Source organism: Lathamus discolor, chromosome 5, assembly GCF_037157495.1.
Source record: "Lathamus discolor isolate bLatDis1 chromosome 5, bLatDis1.hap1, whole genome shotgun sequence".
In the NCBI taxonomy this organism is placed as follows: domain Eukaryota; kingdom Metazoa; phylum Chordata; class Aves; order Psittaciformes; family Psittacidae; genus Lathamus; species Lathamus discolor.
The window spans coordinates 36,229,513-36,256,692 of NC_088888.1; the positions used below are offsets into that span (position 1 = coordinate 36,229,513).

General features: G+C 41.0%; 1 protein-coding gene and 1 long non-coding RNA gene across 23 annotated transcripts in view; one reads left to right on the top strand and one right to left on the bottom strand.

The window, feature by feature from the left end:
• AFDN (afadin, adherens junction formation factor) overlaps positions 1 to 17,424 on the bottom strand; it is a 116,572-nt gene extending 99,148 nt beyond the window's left edge. For 9 of the 20 annotated variants that reach the window (XM_065680418.1, XM_065680413.1, XM_065680409.1 and 6 more), the window contains exon 1: positions 16,899 to 17,421. In XM_065680418.1, coding sequence (XP_065536490.1) covers positions 16,899 to 17,009 — 111 coding nt within the window. In that variant the 5' untranslated portion in view covers positions 17,010 to 17,421. Of the gene's footprint in view, positions 1 to 16,898 lie in introns of all 20 variants that reach the window. The other 11 variants (XM_065680411.1, XM_065680404.1, XM_065680410.1 and 8 more) reach the window with 3 other exon arrangements.
• Positions 17,081 to 20,131, top strand: LOC136015053 (uncharacterized). 3 transcript variants are annotated; one of them, XR_010613056.1, is made up of 4 exons: positions 17,081 to 17,382; positions 18,596 to 18,686; positions 18,810 to 18,929; positions 19,938 to 20,131. It is a non-coding gene; the product is annotated as an uncharacterized LOC136015053 (long non-coding RNA). The 3 variants fall into 3 exon arrangements; XR_010613057.1 differs by lacking the exon at positions 17,081 to 17,382 and adding an exon at positions 17,589 to 18,101; XR_010613055.1 differs by lacking the exon at positions 18,596 to 18,686 and having other exon boundaries at positions 17,085 to 17,382.
• The last annotated feature ends 7,049 nt before the right edge of the window (positions 20,132 to 27,180 follow it).

Below are 27,180 nucleotides of genomic sequence, written 5' to 3' on the forward strand. Positions count from 1 at the left end.
AAGGAACACTGATCTCATTACATGAACAGCCTAGTTTCAAGATTCTCAGTCGCTCACTTCATACAAGTACACAGAAGGGCAGAAGGAGGGAAAGAGGCCCAAGCAGTACCTGAAAGTCATACACTCAAAGAAGCCTCTGTGTCTCATGAACCAAAAATCCAAAATTAAATTAAAAGCTCCTCCTTCACACTTAAAAAAAAAAAAAAAAAAATCAGTCGAACAGATAAATAAAATAATTAGGAAATAACAGTCTTATTCCAAGAAGAAATCTGCCCTTGTGGTTCAATTTACCAATCTTAAGGTATGAGGAACCAATTAATCTTTCTATCTCTCCTTAATTTTGATTTGCAGACAAATGATCTTACTACTAGTGTGTAGCTGAAGTTTTACGTAACAGCAGAATTGTTTTCTAGACACCACTGTATAAATACAGCCATACAACAGTGGAGATACTGTTTTTATGATACAGGTCTAGGATATGCATCATGTGAATTTGTCACAGCACTGGTTCTAGAAACCAGCTACAGTAAAAATTAAGATTTTCCTCACTGTCAATAATTTCATGACTGAAAATTCTCACGTAAATATTCAGCTCTGCTGACAGTATTAAACTAACAATAATTAACTGTAAAACCTACATGGCCTGTACCTGCAGTAGAGTTGTCTCCAAACCGTAATGTACTTACCCAGAGAAGGCACGAGGACTGCTCCTCCACTGAGAGCAGCGTAAACGTGTCAATGACACTACTTTTAACCTCCGCATCACCTCTTCATCTTCTAAGAGCAACCTGATACTTAGTACTTGTCAGGTAATCAATCATTACCTGAAAAATATCTATGTCCACAAAATCACATGGATGAATCTCTCCATTTCAGCACTACAAAAACATGGTTCTCATTATCACGAGTTCCAAAATTCTCCATACAGAAGGCAGTCAATTGCCAAAGCAATCTGTATCAGTTTCTCTTCTATTTATCACAATAATAAAATAAGCTTTTTCTTAATTATAAGTGAGCTACCTCAATGGTGAAGAACTAGGAAAACTAGCTCCAAGGTTTTTGATGTCAAATGGAGAAGAACAGTTGGTTTTGTTAGTCTTTTTGATCTGCACCTTTGAAATGCATATCCAAGAGACAGCACTAATTCAGCTCCCAAAAGTCAGTCCAGCCAATTATGATTTTTTTAATTAAAATTATAGACAGCAGAAATCAGGAATACTGAAATTTACTATTTCATTTGATTAATTGTAGAAGACAGGAATCACATTTGCAGTTTTCTGTCTTGACATTCAACTGCCACACAGTGAAAAACACATCTGTGCCTTTATAAACTGAGATACATGACTAACTATACAGAAGTCTCGAGCAACTATAAACACTCTTCCCTCTCAAGATGTTGAGACATTTCTAATGATGTCACCTCCACAAGGTAATCAGCCTAAATTTTAAAGCTATGTAATATCTGAAATGGCTAAAGGTACACAAATGAACAATCAGAAAGAGAACATGTTTTCCCCAAAGCCAAGTTTTTCAAGAGGTTCTGCTGAACAACAAAAAGGAGCAAGTATAATTTTCTCTGAAAGGATATAGCTTCCATTTTGCAAGCTGTTTTTTTGGACAGACGCATGTTAATAAAGTGAGATGGACTAATTTGCAACATCAGAGTCAGAAATGGTAATTCCAGCATCCACTCATTTTTAAGCTGTGATGAAGAACTACTGAGTTTAGAGACGCAACTCCTCCCTGTGCCAGAGGCTACCCACTCTACATCATCAGTAAGGTTTACATGACTAAGCAATGAACATTTTCATGCTTGTTTCAAGAATGTGATTTCAAGGAGCAGATTTTGACAATAACTGAGCACAGATCAGATACACAGCATTATGCACTATTTTTCATTTTACTTCAATTTGTTCACTACTTAAAAAATTCCAACCCTCTGGAATACACTTCAGCTTTAGGAAAAAATGCTTTTCTGTCTGGAGATACAATCTAAGCTGTCAGTATACTGAAACAAATCTTATTTTGCAATTCACAGCATTTAAGTTTTCCATACTCTGTCTCAGGTATTTAGAAAATATATACATGATTTTTATTTTCTTTATATAGAATAACAAAGTGAAAAATACTTCCCCAGTGAGGAAATAACACTGCACTGGGAAATCCACCCATGAATGCGCTCATTTCACCCTTCAAACATCACATTTGATTACCAAAGGAGCTACATTTTTAAAAGCACTACCAGCTCTATTTTAAGGATTTCTTCTAGGAGATAATGAATTAATATTTTCATCATGTAGCACTGGTTAACAAAACTGGTTTCTGCAGCTGTGGTAATCAGAAGTGTTCACCTGTGTACTTGTGCATGAAATCTTATTTTCAGCAAGTCTTGCACTTCTGTCAGTAGGTAGTTTTGCAGCCAGTGACAGGGCTTGTATGCTTAGTCAACTCCCTCTAATATTCCATTTGGCAACACTACATTACAAAAAACAACCAGAACATGAATTAGTTGGTTAATTTCAAATATTTTCTTGCTCCAAAATACAATTACATCAAATAACCTTAAATTTATTCTTATCAAGGGGCTGTCATTTCAGTGGCACATGGACCAAGGACAAGTTAAAATACAAACATTAATGCAGATGATTAACTGTGAACAGGAGTATTTCAAGTTTAAACAGGCTCAGATTACAAAAGCATTTAGTAACTTGGTTTGCCTTACTCAGATATTAAAACACAGTTAATTAAGGCATAAGTGATACTACCATGCAAGATTTCAAGTATATTCTGACTCACTGTGAAACAATCTAGGCTTTAACTGGTGATATCACCCAAAGAATCTTTGCAGCAAATCGGGATTAAGGCAGCTGAAAAGATACACCAAAAGACAGGCCCATCCTTCTCACTAGTGAGGAAGTATGTCAGAAGAATACGAAAAATGAATCAAAACGAGGGGAGGAAATCAATCTGTCAAGAAGAGTGGGAAGACATTTAAAAATATAAGGAGTCTCCAGCCTTTTCCCTCATTTAATTAACAACCAGTAATCTCTCTCAGTGTGATGTGCGTGCTAGTTTTCTCTACTAAAAGACAAAGTTTTCCATGCTTACTTGCACAAAAATATATCATTTGTACAGAAATAAAAACAAACATAAAACAAAACCCCAAGGCAAACAAAAAGATCATGCACATTTCATGTATTAGTTAACACCATATTATCTGTGCTGTGTATTTTTTACTCTTTTCCACAACAAGAAGCACGCTTTCTTAAAGGATTAGGTACTTCTGACTGACTTGCTCAAGAATGGGGCTTTGGGCAACCTGTCTAGTGGAAGGTGTTCCTGCCCATGGCAGAGGGTTGCAACTAGATGATCTTTAAGGTCCCTTCCAACCCAAACCAGGTTGTGATTCTACAAAGACGACTATTATTATTACAACAGAGAATTTGGGGTTTGGAATTTCTTCAGTATTCTCTTTAAGAATGCTAATACAACATTCATACTTGTCTTAATTAACAGCGAATTGTCTTAACTGCCTCAATCAACAGTTTATAAGCTTCCTAGCAGTTTGAATACCAGAAAGCTACACATAGAAAAGAGAAATTATTCATCCAGTTCAAAACTTAAGTTACATATTTACTGAAATGACACAGTCTCACATAGATTTGATATTTAAGTATTTCTGAGACAAAAATAAGGTACCCCAAAATATTAAGATTACTCAAGTTTTCTTCGAAGAATGCATAACCTACTTCTCACTGTGTGCAGGTACCAAAGGAAAGGAAAGAGTCATTCTCTGCTATACCATACAAGTCCCTTTAAGATTCAAATTAGAGATGGGGTGGTGGTACACAACATGTTAAGTGTAACTCCCCACCCAGCCCTGCATGACCCAGCTAACAGCAAACTGCACACACACACAGAAATCTGGCTTCTCTTTCTAGCTCCAGTGTAACCAGATTTACAGCACAGTTTTGAACACATTACTTCACGTATCTGCATCACTGTTCTGCTATCCCAACATCATGGAAATCTTATAACAAAGTGAGAATGCTAGATGTTCCTTTTATACAAACACAAGGCAGCTTTTAGAGGAGGCTACAACACACAAGTAGAATTTAAGTACGATCTAAATAATCTCATCTTGTTTAACATCATCTTGCAGAAAGCACTCTAAGCAAAATAAATAGAAATCAAGTAGTATCACTGGTCTCCAAATATTTATTTTTATTTCTTTTTTTATTGAGCACTGCCAACTTTCAAAAATTAGACTCAGAATTGCTCATTCCACAAAAATCAAATCACATATGTTCTAGCTAGGAAACTGCTTTAGGTCAATAGCCAAGGTAAGGAAAAAGATCAACATTAACATTTATGCTGGTATGTATAAACACAACAGCTCAGTAACACACATAAAAAAAATGTTCACTTGTGTATAGCAAGCAACTTTTCCCAACCAATGCAGTAAGCATTCACAAAACTTAAACTTGTCAATATCTTTTTAATTTGACATAAATTTCATACATGTAAATATGGGAAGAATTTTTGAAATAAACTAAACACCAATTCAAATGTTGATGACCTTTAACAACAGCAAACTCAGATGGACATTGGGGGTGGAGGATAAAGCAAAGAAAGGGCTGGCCTAAGGTTTTGAAAGTCACAGTAAGTATTAACATACAAATTTAACTGTTACTATTCAGTACTTCTGGAAGCTGTAAAAGCGCTAAGGATCAGCTCAAAGCAACTGCTAAACATTAGAAGCAGCAAACCCCACTGCTGCCTTTCAGCATCATCACCACCGTAGAGCTGGAAGAGAATCAGACGGCCAGTTCCCTGCTGAAAAACCCCCACGATGCAAATCAGACTGCAGTGGTGGAAGAAAGAAGGTCAATGCTACCAGCTGTCTTTCTGTGCTTCAGAAGTGCCAAGGTGTGGTTGAAGAAGTGGCTACAAAACAGAGGTATGGATGTACACACACACGGAACTATTCATCCTCTTTTACAGCTGCTGAGGTGGAAAAGGCTTCAGATTACTTAAGCAACTATCAGTCACGCCAAAGAACAGTGCTCTTCAGTATTTTAACTCAGAAATTCAGGGTATAATGGTATCGGAAATATCCTGGTATTTCAGTCTGCTAGCAGACTTCTACTACCACTGACAATTCCATGGTACTACCCTGGGAAGAAGAGAGCTGGAACTAAGAAAAAGGCATACGTATCAATGATTAGAGAAACTGCCTTGCCCACTTTGCTGCATAAACACCCTGTTTATTCTCAGGATTTGGCTAAATTTAGTTCAACCTGCTGTGAGTACCATCATAATTACCTCTGAGGTAGTTAGGAAGTAATTCTTCCCCTTGGTGCAAGAACCCCTTCTCAGCAGCTAAGGAATTCAGTGCAAGATTAACCAAGAAAACTCATTCTGTCTCTACCTAGCAGGTACCCAGAATAGATAAATTTTCAGCTTGAGTGTTATCTGTGGTTATAATATCACAGCAAGCAAGAAATAAACATCTTTTCCCCTCATCCCCTTAGAAAAAACCCCACTGCCTCAACCACCATCAGCACAAGGACTAGCTGGTTATAAAGAAGCTCAACTGCAACAGTCTGCCCGTTCCAAACTCCAAAGTCCACAAGGCACATGCTGGAAGACTGGCTGATCAGTAACCTTATGGGAAGCTATTGATAAAGCTGGATAATCACAAAGCCATGCTCCTGGGGTCTCCCTGTATAGCAAGATAAACAGGTACAAATATTGTTATAACTGGCATTTTTCACCCTAAGTATAAGATTGAGGTGTCCAGTTCAGGGTTGTGGATTTGAGATTTTTGGGGCAGAGTGTCTGTATGAGAAATGTGGGAGAAGATTTCTACATAAGCAGGCTTACTGAGACAGCTAAATCAGTGCATTTATAATTATACATATGGGTATTTATGAGCATCCATGCACACAGGGTTGCTCAAAGACCTAGTGACAGTTGTGGACCACTGCAGGTAAGACAGACACTTAAGGTAAGAGCTGAGTTTCAACAGGCTTTTACAAACTTCAGACCACCATGATCAGAGTGTTGTACATTACTCTGCTTTAGTACATGATTGTCTCACATTGGTACAGCTGCCCAAATTCTGCACTGCACTTGACAGTTATCACACAAGATAATGAAGGTTATTACTGTGCAAAGGCAAAGTTTTCACATTCCTCTAATCTCTCATAAATTAGATGCCCTGATTTTCTGAGTTCATGCTCAATATTACTGCAGGTGTGAAAGTGAAGCGTGACATAAGTATTCTGGAGCTTGTAGAAGCCTGCAAATAATTTATTTCCAACAGGAATTCGTAACTCCTAAGTACTTCAGAACTACTACTACTACTCAAGATACTGAGTCAATATCAGTTAAGATCATTGTTATCATTAAGGTATTTTTTTGATAGCTACTTCTGAAAATTCTACTGTGATTTTGAACACTGAAATTCAGACACTGTAAGGTCATCACAGATCTTACCTTACAGGTCAACTTCAGTCGAAAGCTACAGACAGACAGAAATCAGAAGGTGACAGAAACCCAGATGTTTCACTGTAAATCCTAACAAAGGTTCTAGGACAGAGACAATACCTCTCTTCTTCCACATTTTTTTCCTTGTTAAATGTCTAGAACACCTGAGACAGACTGCAAGCTCAGCTCATGTCTTGAGCACTTCCTGGGACTGTAATAATTTCATGACTTTGTAATGGTTAGGTCTTTAGATGCCTGTAGATGGCTTCAGTGAATATGCCAATAGTCACTGCATAAAATTACTTCATTAGTCTCTTCATTTTGTAACCTACATGTCAACTCTTATTTGTCTGAAAAAAAATTGCTATAGGCATTTACAGCTGAATTTATTGAAATAGCTCTTGCTGTGCTATGGCAACAACTTGCAATATTAGACATAATTTCAGTATTTCTGGAGACTTTATCAAAAGCATTCCAATACATCTCTTATACACAAAATAAAGAAGGGCTTTGTTAGAGCATTTCACCAATTTTTGAAGTAGGGAACAGTTATTTCCCCCCTTCGCTTATTGTTAAAGCTTTGATAAAGCTAAAGAATTAGACTGCAAAATGCAGTAATCTTAAGTAATTGCACTTTTCAGTCTCCTCACTATAGAGCAAACACTAGACATAACAGGCAATCCACCAAAACCAATTAGCAGGATTGAGCAATGTTTTCATTAGTAAACACTGTCTTTCCAACACAATTTTCAAATTATTTTCCTTTTCCAGATATGAAAACAATCTATCCCAGTCTTTCAATAGCCAGAATAAATACAGTAGATGTTAAAGAACTCTTAAAACTTCCATTCTGTCATTCCATCCTACACTGAAAATGAATAGCTTTCATGTTCAGTACAGTTATCACTTTAAATGGAAATAACATGTTTCCTAATAAAACACCCAGCATTCTACAAGAAGCATGCAATGCTTGGATATGATCCAAGCACAGTAAATATTATCAAACTATACATGGAAGGTTAATACAAGCCAGATTTCTCAACATAAAAGAAATTACATTACAAAGATGATTTTATCTATGCAAAACTTTCTAAAACACAACCTGGTAACAATTTGGTTTGTTTCCACATAAATATCTTCCTGTCCAGGAGGACACTGCAACACAGACAGCACCGTCCTGATATTTTTAGAATTGAGAACCTGGAATAATGGTTTTTATTAAAATTGAGAACAAAACCAAAATGGTTAAAGGGTCTTTTATAATTTCAAGCTGATGTACTACTCAAAGTAGAGCACCTTCTGGGAGCGCAGAGAGGAGACTCTCTGTTGCTGTATTCATTGGGTGAGAGTTTCTTTGTTGCTTGAACTCTTTTGCCCAACTGCAGGCTATACAACAGTCACTAAACTTCATTAAGGGGAGTTCTGATCTTCCACTGGATTTTTCAAGCGTGACATTGCAATTAAGTTGTGCATCTGCCTGTAGTCAAGTGTGGACTGAGAAGACAACTCATCTGACAACGAGAATGCTCTACTAAAGAGTTCATGGGGTGCTTGAAAAATCCAGGCACTGAAACTTAAGTTCATAGATACTGCTATGGAAAACACACTTTGTTTGCCAAACATATATTGTTGCCAGACAACTCATTCTTTCACTTTTTCCCCACTATAAAGATGCTTTCTCTACAGAGGAAACCAAAAATTCAGCCATGCCCTAGGACACAATTCACCAAGGGCAAGCCTTACAACAATTCATCAAGAAACCATTAATGTAGTACTAGGCAGTAAATTGTTGTGAGAGTTTTCATATACCTTACTTCTAGTTACAACAGAGTAAAACATATCAAAGTAGCAATAAAAACAATGGACAAATAAATTAAAAGACCACCCTGAAGCCATTAATCTACACCACTTTTTGTTTCAGTGTGACACCACTCTATTGCAACTAGTGCTGTATCACACAAAATCTATTTACCCAAGAGTTGACCTGGCATTAGAAGTCATGTATTCAAACAAGATACTCAATTTCCAATTACATCACAGCAGTTTTCTAATGTCCTTGAAAATAATCACTACAGTAAGCCTTAAGTACTTTTTTCAGGTCTAGTGTAATCTTATACTCTGGAATACATGAGTAAAAATAGAAATGAATTGATAATTATTCTTGTGAAAGCTTAAAACTTGCAAAGTTGATGATGTGTAATTCCTGCTCTTGACTGGACAAATTTACAGAAGAGTATATACAATTTCATCAGTACAATCATAAACTCCATTAACAGACTCTTCTATTTATAGAATGAAATTCAAAGACAGATTAGAAGCACATGTACTGGAATATTATTTACATTTCCTAGTATCCCATTTGCATTTACAACTACTGCTGCATATTGGTCTTCTAGATGACTATCCTAGCCCTGCGACTACTCTCCAGGTTCTTTCAGGATTCAAACTTTGAAGACATTTCCATAAGTAATTAGTAATCTACACCACAACTGTTCAAGACAGAGGAGGGTAATAAAGAGCCCTGTCCTGCTCAGCATGGAGAGAAACGTGGAAAGCAGTATCTAGTCAGCTTCTTCATAAGCAGATGAGGAAACGTGGTATCAGAGGAATGGCTCCCTTGTAAAACTACCTGGGATAAAAGATGATCTGAAGAGAGGCTGAGCAAAGGGTCTAACTTATAGGTGAGCACACAAGGAAAGAAAGCAGCTGTAGAAAACGTAATGAAATCTAATATATGAGAATACTAATCAGTTGATAACCTTGAGGCTACAGCTTTTAATAGAAGACCATAATCCAGAAGTATTACACAAAAATGGTTTTACCAAGTTATAGATGCCTAACAGAGAAAAAGTAAAAGTCACCTAGAATAAGAAAGTACCAGCAAAACAGGAGTACTAAACAACTAAAAAGCAGCAATAAACATGGGACTTCATGTCAAAGGAGGATTTTTTTAATCTTGCTAGAGAACCAAACTAGACAGCAATGAAAGGCAGACTTGCAGTTTGATGACTGAGGGCAACCAATCACATGGAAAATTTATCTTCCCGCTGCAAAAAGTGGTTACGACCTTATATATTTATTCATCATGAAGAAGTTCACAAGGCAAGATAAGGCCCAGGAAGACAGCTCAGAAGTTACTGCTAGACCTGAACTACTACCACTACTAATAATGCAGAATTTTATCTCTCTTGTCTCCTGATTTAATCTTAGAATATCTAAGTTCTAGAGAGGGACAGTTACAGAAAAGCAGTAAATAATTTTTACCCTCATTTAAAGGGGGAGGGGAAGGAGAGAAGGGAGAATCTCTTCAGTGTTTACCTAGAATTACGAGCTAAGTCATGTGTGCATCCAGAAGAACTACCTAATACCTAGTTTGGTTTTATCTTGGTAACATTCATTGAAAGAAAAAAAAAATAAAAAGAAAAGTTAGCTAAAGAGTATTTCTAAGCCCCTTAGTCATAAAGATAAACCAAGACAGAAAAAAAGTCAGGTTCCAATATTTGGCTACAGAAAACACTGAGCAACAACTTGAGAAAAGATATGAATATTTCCTTTACAGAGGCCACTGAACACAATGAAAATGTTAAAATTAGTGCTGTTACTGTAAATTTTAGCTTAAATTTCCACATTCTTGACTGCTTAGCAAGTAATAAAAACAAAAGGCACACCTTAATGCAAATCAGTCAAGTTTACATTCCCTTCCTTGAAAACAAGAAAAGAGTATGGAAGGAGGTTAGGAAATGAACAAGCAGAGAGAAAAAGAAAAGCAAAGGAAACCCAAGAAATTAGAAAATCCTTGAGGATTTTCACTTTCAATAATCTTGATTCTGTACAGAAAGAGAAATGTATTGTGCTGCATTAGTAAAAGGTGTCCCTGCCCATGGCAGGGTAGCTGGAAATAGATGATCCCTTAAGGTCCCTTCCAGACCAAACCACTCTACAATTCCATGATATTTTTACAAAAATCTCAAAAAAGTTCCAGGGAAATGTGCATTCAACTTTACCATGTCAGATCTTGATGTGCAAAACTAGACAACAGACAGCTGTCTATACGGCAGTTCTTAACTCTGCTATGAGCTAGATATAATGCAACATGTTGCCCGCTTGCCTTCATCTCAGCTACTTAAACATAATTATGTGAATACACTGCTTAACAGTTACTGAAATCATTCATATGTTGGGATTTTATATCCAGTTTAAAAAAAGCCCATCCTCTTAAAGTGTTTTTTGCATTTAACTGCAGCTGTTTGGTTTTGTGGCTTTTTTTTTTTTTTTCAGTAAAAATTACATTGTGAGGAGAAAAGATCTCCAAAACCAACATAACCACCTTAACAGAAAGGATTAACAGGCTTTGGCCTTTTCACAAGCTAAAAGCAAAATCCTGTACCTATCTATTCACCAAAACGAGCATTACTGAATACGTAATCTTATACTTAATTATTTTTCCTAGCTAAAAAAGCACTAAAAATCAAGAATTACCTACATAGTGCTTGATTCAAATACACTTCAGTAGTGGCTTCCATTAATTGTGAAGTTAATTTTGAAAGACAGAACAAATACTCCATTACTTATCTGGAATAACTCCTACATTTGATTTTACTTAAGTTTATTGTAACATTCAGTTTACCACTTCACACCCTGCTTCCATTTCCACCTTCATCAGAACCACTGGTCAAGAGAAGTTGCTCTCTATGCAACACACATGGAATTCTGCATTGCCACAATCTACTTACTTTCATTTGTAACAAAGCAACTTTTCAAACAACTATTGACAGAAAGACAAATTCAGAGTGGTTTCTTAGTTCTACATCCTTACCACAAACACCAGTTCATTTCAGCTTTTAACACCTTCCAGCTTAGTTCTTGTTTTTCTTGCCCCATTTAGAGGACAAAAGCATTTACAGACAAAAGCAAGATTTTACAAATTGTAAAGCAAGATTTTCTTCCAAAAAATCATGAAAGTGCGGGTTTTTTTTTTTTTGTTTTTTTCTTTTAACCTCTCTGAAAGAGAATTATTTTTGTCAGGAAGATAAAAAAACACCCACACTTGTGCAAACAAAGTAAACCCCTAACACGTCCAGGGTATTAGCGTTTTTTTTTCAACTGAAAAATAATGCTTGTCAACTGAACTTTAGGCAGGGAACAGATTCACACATCAGGAGGGAATTCTTAAAGCCAGTATGTCTGAATTGTATGGACCTAATTAGCCACTAACTCAAGAAATAACTTACATGAGGCATATTAAAAGCACAGCATAAAGCTTCTTCCTAGAAATATGTTCATGACGTTATGGTATCTGTAGATTGTGGTCAAGATCTTAATCGATATTTCTTATTGCCCTCTAGATAGCAGTGGTTATAGTTCGTTTGTAAAGAGACAGACTATTCACTTTTACTCTGTTAAAAGAAAACTCGTCTCCAAATAGCCGTTTTGATGCAAATGAGCAGACCTGAGTCCCTGACTTTTCTCCAGCCATTTCAATGCAAAACTAGAACTCAACAGACTCAGTAAGCTGCAACAAGAAATGGCTAACCTCAAACTAACACTTCAGTGCTTTTACCTCCTCTTGAACTGTGTCTGTTTAGCAGTAGCAGTTATTGAAAAATATTCTGCTCACCAAAACACAAAGGCACCAGCTGTTAAGATTCTAAGACACCTTTCCCGGCTGCCTAAATATTAGCTTAAACATTTGCTGCAAAGAGAATGTACTTTCCATATCATAGGTTTGACAAACTCAGAAATATAATATTTTCAGATGCATTAATCAGCTTGTTGAGATCTATACAAGTTTGCAGGGTCACACTAGATAAAACTACTGGAATCCGACACATTCAGAAGGCACAAAAGCATTTCCACCATTTAGATGACGTTTCCCTACGTCTAGACTTACACTTCCACTAGCAGAATCACCCATAATGCAACGTGGCTTCTCTAAGCTTTCTGATTAGATCTTTCTACTTTTGTTAATACATAGTTATATTAGATCAGTTTAGAACAGCTTTCTCTATCAGAAAACAAAACTGCAACAGACCAATGTTTCTGATAACCATCCCCAAGCCCTTGGGCAATTAGAAAAAAACCTGCCTCTTCTGAAAAGTGCCAGTCCCAAAAAATTAGATGCAATTCCCATTACTAACCCACAAGCCACGTTCAGAAAAAACACAGTGCTTCTCTGCCTCTCATATGAAGTTATCAAAGCATACATAAAAGATGGAAACTTATTTTGTCATCAAGATCAACAATAATTATAACCCCTCACTTACGCATCTTAAACCAGCAAGTCTTAAATACTTTCCAGAGGATTTGTATTTATTCTATCCCATAGTGATAAACACACTACTCTAAAATGCCTTTGCATTCCTTGCTCTTCCACAAAACATCCTTATGCAGTTTTGTATATAATCGATTACTTAACTCTAGTATACACTTTAATTTAAAAAAGCATATAAATGCAAATAATTTCTTATCTAAAAGCTTCTGAAAAACTATGCACTTGCTAACCATTAATTCAAACTTACACCTTTTTCAAAACTGAGTACTATAATCACGCAAGACTTAAGTCAAGATCAGAACATCAATTTACCTGCTACTGCAAAAGATCTAAGTCTTTTTACTGCATTTCTATCCTTGGCCCCAAGAAAAAAATAAAAGAAACAAGAAAAATAAAAAAGGCATACCAAATACTAGCAGCATCCAGAAACAGCATCCAGAAACTTGGTAATACTTGGAACCAAGGCAAGGTGAAAGTGGAATGAAAAGGGAAAGAGATTTAAAGAAGAGTTACCATACTGTTTCACTTTGAATCTGAATTTTGATTTATCTACAAACAAAAACATGATTCATCCCGTATTTCCCCAAAACCTGCTGGACTTTTCTTAAGACTTGAAAAAGTGAATAGCTGCCTCGTTATTTACAGTAGAGACAGGAAAGCCTAATCAAATTTAAATTAGTACCAGTATTACAGATATATTTAGCAAGGGTCTGTACCTAGCATCATAGAATCATAGCACTTTAAAAACAGAGTTTGGGGTTTGCTCATTTCTAAGCTTCTCAAGCCACAGAGCTTCTCTCAACTATTTTCTAAATAAAGCACCAAAAAATCTGAAGAACATAAATGCAAATTACCAGATTTCTCAAAACAGCAGCGTCAGAATAGGTAAATATCTAATAAAGTTGAAATTTCCACTTTGCTCTCAAGCCTGAATCCACAAATGACTTCAGCAAAAACATAAGTGAAGATATGAAACCCTCACTCCCAGTAAGTCTTCAGTCTTCCTCACATGGTAGACACAGAAGAATACTCAACTTTGAGCATGGAACAGAAAGTTCCCTTCATCCCTGTTTTGCTGGGGAAAAGTAACACTGAATGACTTAGTGGACTGTTCACATCACACAACAATCTAGGAAAAAGTTAACAGAACTCAATATGCCCTACCTAAGGCTTTTGCTTTTCAGTATCTTACTGTCTACATGCTTTAAGATATAATTTGTGTTTAACCCTCAGAAGAGGCAGGTGGACACGCAAATCTCTTAATTCCTTAGGACTGGTCTACATAATTAAATATTAACAGGGATTCCAACTGATTAATTTCATGAAACACTTATCTGGAAAAACAAACACACACATTTAGAGTGCTTTCAAAATAATACCCTATGAATTCAAAGCCAAGTTACATTTTATACTCTAAATGTAAGTGGTGAGGACCCAATGGAATTAGAGCAATAGTGTCTCACCAAAGAATTAGACTTTTCAAACTAACACCGAGGTACAATAGTAGGTCACATGCGAGCACCTTTCACTGTCTTGGTCTAAGCTATGCTGCCACAGCTCTGGTCAATTTAAATTAGATTTAACTTTTCCTTTTCTTTGCTGACTTATACACCTCCCCGAAACCCTACTATTAAGGAAATGGAAAATTATATATGCAGGAAACTAGAAGACAAGTTACTTAATCTGAAGAAATGTCTGAAGAATCACTATAACGCATCAAGACTGGGTATCCGAACCACGATAAACACAACCAGAAGCTCCTGGGTGACAGCTTGCAGTATGGGCACATGCTAGCTGAAGAGCTAACCCTGCGGGCCAGCGACACTGTCTGTACAGTTTACAATGACCCAGTTCGACCCAGCTCAGGCACACCCAACCAAAAGTAACATCCATGTTACTGCATCTTCACAGGTGCCATGCTCAGTGCAGCCCCTACAGTAAGATGTGCCTTGTGGCCAAAATGAGCCTGGAAAAGCGGGGTAAACAACAGAGGATTGTCAGCTCTCAAGCTGTCTAGTAAAAGGGCTTTCATTTTTCTCATGTGAATCACACCATCATCTGCATTGATAATATTGCTGAATTTGGGTCAGCTCAAGGTAACAGTGAAAAATATTTGAACATTTGTAATTATCTGAAAATACATTTATAAAACTGTTACCTACTGTTTGCTGTAAATGCACCTGCAGTCTTACCAAACATTCTTAGAACTAGTAGTCTAAAGAGCTCAAACATTCAAAGAGATATGCATGCACTTAATTTTTACTATCTGTAGTTCAACTGAAATGTCATCATTGATATGGTGGTAAGTGTGCTCCTAGACAGGTTCAGAGGCTTAACTGCTGAAGTGTGGAGCTAATGCATGTAAAATTATTATTTCTTTCTACAGTAACTATAATAAAGCTGGTAGCTTTTGTGCAAAGTCTAGTTAATTATGATAAACATGTAAAGCTGCCCCAAAACCTGGTAATATTTGTTAAACTACTGCCAATAAAACTACAGAAGCACAGTCCGCCATAAACACAAAGAAAATACGTTGAAGTTAGGATGTATCAGGAATGGACAAAAAATGAGCTATAGTTGGCAGTCAATCTGCAGTTCCAGACAGACTGTACTTATTCTCAAATACAACCAGGAACACTCCTTCACGCTAGCGTCAGCCCACTTTTTTGAACAAGCGACTGTTAACCAAGAGTGATATTGTTAAAACCTAGCCAACGCAAGCAAGATGCTCTAATTATGATAAATATTGCAAGATGTACAATATAATCACAGAAAGCCCTTGTCTTGGCGTTCAAGAAACAGCGTGTAGTGAGCAGAACTGAATATACCCAAAGCAATTCTCTTCAAGTCCTCACAGACTTAATAATCTTAGAACTGCTTTCAAGACTTCTTTCGTGGCTACACTAGCAGCCAGCACCTGGGTGCAGAAACAGCAGCAAGCTCAAAGACCAAGCCAACGTGAATTCTCAGAGGCTTCTGTTAATAAACAACCGGGACCGGGGCCAGGCCAACAGCAAGTGTGAGTTTCCTCCTTTTCCCCAGGAACACGTACATGACCAGCCTCCACCCTCCGAGCAGGGTTTCAGCGGGCTGTCACACACACACACACATACACGCACACTGGGCTGTAACCTGCCTCTCCAGCCCTCCCTCTTCCCCCCCCCCCCCGCCGCTTTCAAACCAGACGCACAGCACAAACCAGCCACAGGGAACACGACAAGGGGTAGCGGTAGGGTGTGGTTTGGCTATTAGGGCTTTTTTTGAAGAGTAAAACCCAGCCTCTCTCAGCCATCAGAAACACCCATTTCATTAGGAAGAAATTACCCGCTGTGTTTTTCCAGTACAACATGTGAACTCAGGACTACGAACCTGCTCCTGATATTTACTTTGCACCGAGCCAAAGCATTCCGTCCGTCACGCCCCGGGGAAAGCTGCCCCAGGGACTGCACCAGCGGCTCGGGCAGCCGCTGAAGTACAGCGGGTCGCCTTAGAAGCAGCACTTTCCGCGCAAAGCCGGGTGTTTCAAGAAACAAGCAAGCAGCAACACAATAAAAGCCCAGAACCAGCCTTCTCAGTCCTTCTCTTCCACCAGCCGCCTTTCGGCTCTGTGTAACTCACAGGCAAACAAAATAAACCCCCCACGGAGATAACATGTTTCGGGGTCGGGATTGGGGGTAGCTTCTGTATTACCGCCCTTGCCCGCCTTCTTTCACCACCTCTAGCTCCCAGAGGGTTTCCTGCCCCGGAGCCGTCTGTCCCGCAGGGTCGGGCCGGCATGTGCCTGCGGGAGGGAGGAGGGGACGGCGCCGGCCCTGCGCTCCCTTTCTTTCCCTGGCTGCTGCAACCTGCCTTCCCCCGAGCTGCTCCGGGCACGGCAAGGGGCCCGACACTCGCTCCCCGGCCCTCCCTGCCGAGGAGCGGAGCCTCCTCCCCGGCCAGAGCGGGCCGAGCGTTACCGGGGAGCGGGGGGAGGCCTATGCCCGAAACCCCCGGCCAGGCGGGGGGCCAGGCTGGCCGCGGGCCGCGGGGCGGAGGCGGGCGCGGCCTGGCCCGGGCGCGGTGCCTCACCTCCCGGGCGGCCCGAGGGGGGCGGAGGGGCGGGCGGCGGGGGGACGATCGCGGCGGGGTCGCTCACCTCGGTGGGGTCGCTGATCTCGAACAGGTCCAGCCGGTTCGCGTTCCAGTGGTTGATGATATCGGCGAGTTTGCGCCGTTCCTCCTCCCGGCTGCCGCCGCCGCCCGACATCCTCGCCGAGCCCGCCGCCGGGGAGCCGAGCCGAGGCCGGGCCCTCTCCGCCGAGCCCCGGCGAGGGGCGGAGACGGGGACGGAGCGGGGGGTCCCTCAGTCGCGGATGGGGAGGGGAGGGGCCGGCTCTCCCCGCTGCCGCTGCCGGCACGGGCGCCGCGGAAACGCCCCGGGATCGCGCCGCCGATAGCGATCGGCCCCGAAGGACGGCGAGGAAGGAGAGAAAAAAGAAAGGGGGAGGGGCGGAGAGGACGAGGAAGGATGCCCCGAGCCGGCGCGGCGCCCGCTGTGTCTCCCAGCTCCGCAGCGTCTGCCGCCGCTCTGCCTGCCCTGAGCCGAGCGGAGTCGCCGCTGCCACCTATTCTCCGCCCCGGTATCGCCCTCCCCTTGCTCGCTCTCTCACACACCGTCCCATGCGCGCCCCCGCCCGGCCGCCGGACAGCCCGCCCCCCTCCTCCTCCTCCTCCTTCTCCCTGGGCGCGCGCGAGCGCGCTCCCGCGGCCGTCACCTCCCGGCGACGGCGGCGCGCCTCAGGAGGGCGCCCCCTCCCCTCCCCTGCCTTCCATCACTCCCTTGGGACTGGAGCGGGGCCGGGTCGGGGGCGCGGCGGGGCCAGGTGTGACGGGTGCCTCCGCGCGGCGAGCGGGCGCAGGCAGGCAGACCGGAGCGGGGGGCACTGCTGGCAGCAGGCCTCGCTCCGGGCCCGCGGCCGGGCGCTCGCACCGACAAAAGGCTCGGGCGGCTGCGGGAACAAAGACCCCGCGGGCGGAGGCCCGGCTGCCCACACCCTCCCTCCCAGTGCCCTCCGGGTAGGGCACACGCCCCGGGTGATGGGGGGACACCGGGGCAAGGCCGGAGCCATGCTGCCCGTTCGCAGTGCGGCCGCCGGCTCGTCCCCTGGCCTTGCTGTGCCTCGGCGGCACTCCGCGCTTTCCCCGGGTGCCGCTGCTGTGGTTAATGATGTTTAAGGAGTGTCTTTGTAGCGCTGCGTGAAAGGAATTGTCTAAAAAGGCTGTATTGACAGAAATCGCTACAGCTTGAGGTGAACTTGAGGTGAAGTTAACGCATCAGATGCGTTTTGATGGTTTTTAGGTACGTAATTTGTGTGTGGTTTCTAGCGAAACGTGTCAGTTGGCTGTAAGAGGCATTGCCCATTGTATAGACTCGCGAATCCAAGGATGGGATTTGCTTTGGTTTTTAACCCGCTGGAGTAAGTAATGCATCCTCAGTTGCATTTGTTTTGCATTGGGCATCCTCTGGGACTTCATCCTAGAACAGTCATATTTGAGCTGGGTTGACCAAGTGCCTGTTTGTTGGGTTTTTGGTGGTTTTTTTTTTTTTGTGGTTTCTTCGGGTGGTTAAAACGGGGGAAATACTGTTTCTTTTTAGTGTGCCTGGCAGAGTATTGCAGGTTGCTCTTTTGCTGAGGGAGTTCAGACGAGTAGGCTTTACAGGTGAAGTTTTGGTTGGCTGGGTTATTTGAAGAAGGAGATCCTCTGAGGCCTTGTCTACATTAAGCAATTAAATTATTGTTTTTATCCAGCAGTATAGCTCCTGTGTAAGTACCAGCAATTCTGGTTTTACAGGTGAAGATCAGTTATGCTTTTGCCCTACATCTGTAACTGTGCCATACCAGAGCTTTGCAGTTCCAAGGACGGAAGAGATCCTATTTCTCAGGTCCTAAACCCTGGGAGGTGTTGAAAGCCTTTCTGAGAGCCCTCGGAGAACTTGAGAGCAAGGAGGAGGGGGGGGGGGAGCTTGTTGTAATATCATCCTAAGACTGTATTGTATTCCTTTTAGAAGTAATTTGGATAGAAGAAGAAAAAAGCGAACAAACTCTTCTTACGTAGAAAGAAGAAAGAAAAATATGCTGTTTTTTTGGGTTTTTTAACCCCGCATCTAGAAAGAGTATGCTACCAGGTAACGTTGGATGTTCTGGCAGTGCCTGCAAAGACCAAGAAACCATGTAAAATCTGTGATATGGTAGTCTGCAACTCAGGTGAATAGTTGCTTGCTCTGTCACAGGTGACGTCTGCAGAGTACTCTGCTGATTTGGATGCTTGGTTCTGTCTGGATATTGGTGAAATGGGATTGTTCAAGACACAGGATGAGGATCAGTGGCTGTATTACTTCATGATTAGGAAGGGGACTTCAGGGTCTGCATAGATCACCATTTCACTATTACAAGCTACATAGATAAGATTGCTTTTCCTGGGCAAAAAGAGGCGGTTGCTCTGGGAAAACTGGCTGCTGCAAGTAGTTGATTTAGCATTGCAGGCATGCCTGGGTTTTCAAATGCCGAGGAGCACTAGGAATAAAATTATCACTGTGCTGGGCTGATGTGGTGTATATAATCCGCTGTGAATGTATTTATTTCTATTTTAACCATGGCTAGTCAGCATTTCTAAACTGTAGCTAGCCTCCAGCCTGGATACAAACAAATCCCTCAAACTGAGCAGAACTGGAGCGGGCTAACAGTGCTTGGATGTCATTTCTCAGCAATCCCAAGTCACTGCAATGTGTTTCTGTATTGGCAGGAGCAATGGAATTGCTACTGATGGTCAGATAGCAACAGCAACTGTGCTGATTAGCTCGGCACTGAACTGGGCAGTGCTGAATCAGTACTAAAAAAGCCAGGCCGACTTTTACCTGCAGAACAAGTTGTTGCCATAAACAGTCAAATGGCAGCAGCTTTAGTACAGCGTCAGGATTTAAGAAAAGTCCTAATGTAGACAAGAATGTAGCTGTCTGAGTGAACCAGCAGGACAATATGTGTATGGAGATTGTACTGCAGGAGATAAGCGCTGGCCTCCTTGGAAAACCTAGTGTACAGGGAGCCAAAACATGAAATTATAGTATACCAGCCAGTTTATAGTGGAAAATGTGTGCTGCTTCACTTTCAATCTTTTTTTTTTTTTTTTTCCACAGGGCTGTTGCAATGGGAAGTAAAACAGCTGCTGTAAAGCCTAGGAAGTGACATGATTCCTGTGAACAGTTGTAAAAAAAAATCAGAGATACTTATGAATGGAAAGCATTATATACATAGAATACATTATAAACAGGATTGTGTGTTTGAGCTATCATCAAGGCATTTTCCTTTTAAGGTATTGCATAAAGTTACCTGAAACCATTAAATTCAATTTTCCTCTATCTTCTTTCTGAGATTTTTATCATTTACATAATGAGAAGACAGAATCCTATTTGAGGAGTTTCAAGTTCAGCCCAGCATTCCTGTAGCCCACTGAAGCCAGTCGCAGAGTTAGATTTAACTCCATACACGTACTTGATAAGAAATAATAGGGTGAGAGAAACAAAAAAACAGGGAACAAAAAGTGGTTTACTTGCAGTAAGAAATGTTTGGGTTTGTTGGTTGGTTCTTTTTTTACTTTTTTCCTTCCTGAACAATGTTCTTTTCTTCTTCAAGGTGCTTAAGATAACTAAGCTACTGTAAGCCATTATTGTGATTGTTTGTTCAGCACTCAGAGTGTAATGTACATTTTACAGAGCAAATAAGGTAAATGCCCTTCCTCGTAGAGATTGCAAGCTAAATTTTTTCACATGTGAGAGCAACAACTGGAAGAGACATCCATGGAGAAGAAATAGATACACGAGGAGACCTTTGTAATCTTCTCCATTCCTTGAGGCATGAAGAAGTGCGGTGCCCATGTGGTTACATGCCGCAAGGCGGCTGTGTCTCTGCAGCTTCTCTTATTAATCATATTGCTATACATCTGCCCCTGGGGGGTCTGATGGTGTAAGCAGCAACAACATCCCTTTATTTCTGCTCCTTGGCTGGTGCAGTTCATGCAAACAGTTCTCTTGTGTAGGGAAGGTTTGCGTGAAGGCAGGGTTGTGCTCTGCTGGTCTCTTGGCTGCTCGCCAGCTGCCCATATGGTTGCCAGAATGCAGCATTAATTTTCTGAGGCAGCATATATCTGATGTATAGTGCCATGCTGTATAAATCAGTGCACTATTGGAAGCTATAAATTCATAGATAAGACTGAAATTGTTCAAGTAGCCCTCCTCATGGCTTCCCAAGTGTGCATGCGTTTCTAGAGCATGAGTGACGGAGCTGTAATTTTGTATAACGCAATGCAAAAACTGATGTCAGAGCAGCATTAACATTGCAAACCTGGGTCATCAAACTGCAGTCCTTACATAGACGACACACCCACTGAGGTAAATAAATCAGCCAGAGTAAGGACTGCAACTTTGGACACTATAAACACAGCATGAGTCAGGGAGGGGAGAAGAAGTTTTTCATTGCACCCTTATCTCGCCTGTGTGAACTGCATGCACTGTGTACATCAGAGTATCAATTTCATAGCCTAATTGGTAAACAAACAGTACATACAGACTCTGTGGGCAAATTCATGCCACGCGAAAGATCTTTATGTTTAGATCCCTCTTTCTTGCTATATGAATGTAGGAGTTTAATAACCTTGACCTCTTTAAAATGCAAGTAAATGGAGGAGAGGGAGGGAAGTAGGGGGGAAAACAGGGCAGGTGTGGCAATTTATGTAATTGGGTTTTGGAAATCTTAGGTTTTCAGTTCAGTTATCCTTGCTCTACTTTTAGGGAGAGGGAAGCATAAAACTGTATAAATGGCAGCTATCTTAATAAATGTATCTTGATTTATATATGGTTAAATTACAAAAACTGTAAAGAAAATTTCCTCAAAGATGTTCATTTTTTTCATTATGTATGGTAGATATTTCAGAGTAATTTACTTGGGTCAAGACCCCTTGGGGATAAAGAGTGTAAGGGGCTTTCTCTAGCCCTACAGCCAACTGATCTGGCCTGGGCACCTCCATGGTTTTAAATTGTTTTAGCTCTAAAACAGGGTGGCCACATGCTGATTGCCTGCTGGAGTGGATCCTGACACGTGCTGACTCCTAGTCTGTAGCAGTCTGTGAGCTATCAGGTCCATAGCCAGACCGTACTAACAATTTAACTTGCATATGCTCAGGCACAAAGGAGTGGATCTGGATGCTGAAATGATCCAGTGGGTCACTTAGTGGAGAAAGAGCCTCAGAGCTCCTCTTCCACAGCTGTCTTCAAGGCAGGGTGCTTGGGCATACCTGCGTTTGCAGGTTCAGAGCACACACAGCCTCTGTCCTGTAGTGAAGCGTGCTCTTTGATCCATATTCAATGTGGATGAGAGTTTAATGACGGTTGCAGTATGTGGGTGTTTGTGTTGGCTTCAGCAATATGTATGTTTGTCTTCAGGTGAACAGCTCCTGGAAACCAGAAGCACATGGGACAAGGGCCAGGTCCCAGTTAGAGGTCAGCAGTCAATGTCATCCCAATATTAGAAACTTGCTGGATTCATCTTAAGATGAATACTGAATGCTTTCCTGGAAAATGTTTTTTATCCAGGGAGTGCTGTTCTCAATGTAGAGGTATTGAGGAGAAATTTAACGGCTGATATACACATTATCAGATGATCTCTCCTGGCCTTATCCCATATCATTTAAAATGCAGTCAGTTAAAACAAAGTTCAGAGCTGCTGCAGGTGCTACAAAAGCTTTCTGATAGTTTTTTATTTTAATCACAGATCTCTCAGGTATTTTCTACTGTGTGTTGTGAAAGAGGATAAGAAATTGGCCAACCACAAGAAGGCAAAGGGATGAAGATAGTCTGTATCTAAAATTGTCATATGACAATGTAAATAATCTGATATCCCCTGTGTCCAGAAATTTAGCTAATTTCTCTGTGGTATACAGCATTACTTGTAAAAATGGTAAAGATGCTTAGGTAGAAGTTACACATTTCTTTTAAGTTGAGGGTAGCTCTCCAATCAGCAGTCCTAACTAGGCTATTAGTTACAACAATGTGTCATCATTTCAAGGCTCTTTGAGCAAGATGTAGTGGGTGTTTGATCTTGTAATTAACCTGCTGCCATTGGCCACGCATTCTCTCCACCCTGTAATTACTTGACTAAAAAATAACACCATTCAAACCATACATTGTACAGAAAATTAAAAGAGCATTAATTTTAATCTGTTTTCACACTCACGTGATGGCTATAACTCGTACGTACATTTCACTTGTGAGCAGAAGTCGTTTGGCAACATCTGAGCCGTTTTTGTTAGAAAAGTTTGATCAGGAAGCATACCAGGTCGTAATGCAATTAGCTTTTTTGTTTAATTTCACTTATTTAGAACCAATCTGAAAGTACTGAAAGGATTTTCACTAAAAAATACCTTACCGCTGAGCTAAGAATGTAATGGATATTCAGTTATTTGTTCTTCTAAGTCATATAACACGCGTAAGTCCTGTATGTGGAGATATAAATACTTCAGGAAGCTTATAAGTTAAAACATTGGTGTAAACCTGTGAAGTGAAAATGCCTGCTGAGCAAAATAAGGCCAATTCTTCCCTTGTCAAGTTTTCCTTAGAAATGCTTCTGCATTCTTGAGATCTTTTTCCAGAACAGGTATGTAGAGAAGTGGGGTTTGTATGTACACATGAAAAGCACCAGAAAGCACCAGGGAAATCCTCTGTAGAAACCTGCAGTGGGATTTATTTTATCTAACCTGAAATTGACTAAAAGTTAGACCAAGAAGGGTGAGTATAGGCTCTCTGTATAGGTAGTGGAGGGAAGCAGCCATTTCCAGCAAGTCATTGACACCTACCTTGTGATGGGATTAAACCCTAACTTTCAGATGGTGGCCGTGGAGAAGTGAGATGAATCCTTCCTTGAAAGTGATGCCATCCTTCAGCTTCAAAGCCTCAGTCTTTTGATTATGGCATAGGCTTCCCTTCCAAGCCCACCTTCACTTTAGCGAATGACGCTGGTTTTGTATCAGCCATGACACAGCTGTATTGGTCATTTCATTTATATAAAGACAATGAATCCCTCCACCTGCGTTAAACCAACTGCATCGGACTCAGTGGAGAACTTGTTTTTCACCTCATGGATATTGCAGCTCAGTCCTGCACAACTGGGTAAAGAACGGAAATAGTTGCAGGGGAGCATGTTAGGAAGTATATTTACATTGCAGAACATGACATAGAGATACAGTGTCCTTTTCAGCTAGCTTAACTTGTCCATGTGAAAGTCTTTCCTGCCTCACCCCCTAGACAGATAGCTGGGATGTCTGTGCTCAACACTGCATCTGTGCCAGCATAGGAATATTCAGTAATTGCACTTTGAAATAACTGAGCCCTGACTCTTCTGAGTGAGACCAACCTTAATACTAGGTTGCACACTTTGTCAAACACCCTCACCTTTCATCCCATGCCACTCCTTGATTGTGGGAAGAGACCCAGCCAAAATCACAAAGGTACTTCCTTCAGATCTTTCTAAATTCGCTAGTCATGAAGTTTGTAAACTGCTGGCCTATGGATAAGGTTCTTGGTGTGCTGTGACCTCTGCTTGTGATGCTAAACAAAAGCCTCACATTTTTACCATGTTTTCCACATCTTTCCCCTTTCTGTCTGGTCATTATGTTCCTTTCCTCCTCACTGTGTTTTAATAGTAAGGGATTTGATAAGCTGGGATTCGCATGTTATTTTGAGTCAGGGACTGTCTTCATGTGCACATGTGCAGCAGTTAGCACAGCTCAGAAGGGTAGGACAGGATGCATCACTGCATAATATGTATTAAAGCTTGTTGGAAAGCAAGTGTGACTGCCAGACCCTGGTGCAATAATCATCAGCATTTTGTATCCTTGGCTCTTTCTCCCTTGAGTGCAATTTTGTACAACAGGGAATGGAAAAACCAGACCATCTCCTGGTAGTCCAGGCAGGCTGACACACTGGCAGCTAGAGCTTGTTGTTAATGACCCTGTCATGGACAACATAGAGCCTCACAGGTAATTTAAGAAATGTGTAAGAGCGTCCTTGATGTTACCCAGCAAGGTACTGCAGGATCTATTCAAGCAAATCTTAAAGACAGAGTACTCTACCTTGTAAGCACCTTCAGTGTCAGCACCTCCCAGACAAACTTTCCTGTATGCAGTTTTTCTAAGTGCAAAGTTTTCCTTACATTGTTTTCACATTGTAAGTGTATTTAGATGTTACCAAACAAACAAAAAAACCACAAACAAACATAAACAGTTTGAGAGTAGAACTGACATAAAGAAAGTACGGTTTCCAAGGCATATATTTCAAGGAAGGTTATCCAGATCTGTCACTGCAGGCCAATCAAATGAGAAACCAAGAACTGAAAGATAGGTTTAGACAAAGATTATGGAGTACAGTTCACAAGATGAAGGATCTCCTGAATCATACTGCTTACACATTTCAAAACAGAAAGATCGCCGCCTTCATTCTTTCTGACTAAAGTTAGAAACACATGCACAGAAATAGGCACCTAGATTAATGACCTGTTTTCTGAAATGCTATGAATTCCCAGCCATCAAAGGCACCTTTGAATCTGCATTTACAAATTTAGACCACGAGGCATGAAAAATGTGCCTTTTGCCTCCCAGTAGCACCTATCCAAATATGCACATTCCACAGGGAGGCTCCACAAAAAAACTTCACCCAACATGGTTATGGCATGTATGGATGTAAACTGCTTAAAGTAACAAATCACCGGAGTCTGGAGGCTCGCAGCTGGGGCAGGTTTTCCCTGCCAGGGGCTCTGCTGGATCACCCCCATCCCTGGAGCATGGTGGAGATGTTGCACTCTCTGTGATGTATTCACACTGGGCTGCACTAGCAGCCTTGGGTATTGGTAACAAGGATGTCATGACAGTAGGGAGCTCAGCCAACCTACCCCAGTGTGCTGCTGAGTCAAGGAGTCAGTCTGGGGGGACTCTCTGCTGTCAGGGTTATCGTGCTAGGATCACCATAAAGCTAGGGCAGGGCAGCCATCCCAAGACACCAGCTTTTCAGTTTGAGGAGGGTGTTTTGTGATCCCCAGCCTCTGCTGGACTTTCCTGCTGTTATTGACCTTAATCTGACCATCAGAATTACTATCATGTGAGAAGGCAGCATGGTGAGATTTTGGCGTCTTCTTACTGTAACTTTTGATTGACAGTGGGCTAAGAAAACATCATCTACTAAGGAGACATGATATAAAATGCCTTGCTTCAGGCATGAGCTGTGACACAAGTGCCCCAGTGCAGAGAGAGCAATGTAAAGACTCATCTGTATTCCAGTAGATTATAAAGCAGAATGAGCAGCAGATCTGTTCTGGCTTGTTTAATACAAACTGTAAAATTCAATTCATCTGGTCTTTGGATTAATTCAGCGACTTACATTTGGCAAAGTCCTATCTTTCATGAAGACTTAGACTGAAGAAGGCAAGAGACAGACAGAGGATAAAGCACTTCACAGGGTTTGTTCCAGCTGTTAGTCAGCCTCACCACTAAAAGGTATGTCATACTCAGTGTGTCCAAATTCGACTTTCAGACACTAGCTCTTGTCATACTTCTGTTCAATAGCCCTTTGGTACTTCCTATTTTCTTCCGTTTAAGGCACTTTTATCTTACCTGCTGGTTTATAAAGTTACGACTTCATATGCTTGCTTTTTTTTTTTTTTTTTTATTTTTTTATTTGAGCAAATGACCCTCTCACTGTAACACACTTTTTCTAGCTTGAAAGTAAGCACTAAGGCTGTTCACTGCACTTGCAAGCGTATCTTGACTTTTCTGAAGGAGGATACTAGCATCCCGCCAAACAACAATTCGTCTTTCTGGCTGTAGGAGTTGGAGCACTCGCCGAGTCCTTCAGGGCCTCCTGGCATGAAGGTTTGCTCTGCATAAATCAGGCCATACTTCTTGCATCAAGTTCTTCCTGAACTTCCTGTATTATATTGTTTCAATTGAAAGTACAAAGCATTACCAGATTAATAAAAAAAAGGATAAAGACAACATTCCTTCATGTGCACAGGAGCATTCTTTCCAGCCATACATCTTTTAACAAATGTAGAATATTTTAAGGAGGACCTATTTAAATTCTATCTGCAGTGATACAACTAATTTGTTCCTTAGAACCAGGCTTTTTGATGTCTGGAAGTGCAAAGGAGCTTCACAAATCTGTCTAAATGGGAGTAAATACATAGAGTCATTACTTATTTCTTTTTCTCTGTGTTATGCTTCTAGGCCAAGAAGTGATGTGTTACATCAGGATACTCTAAAGCTCACTCCTAATGGTCTGATCGGTTGCTTACAGAGAAAATGCTAAGACATCCTTAATGAAAGCAGTGCTGGTTGTT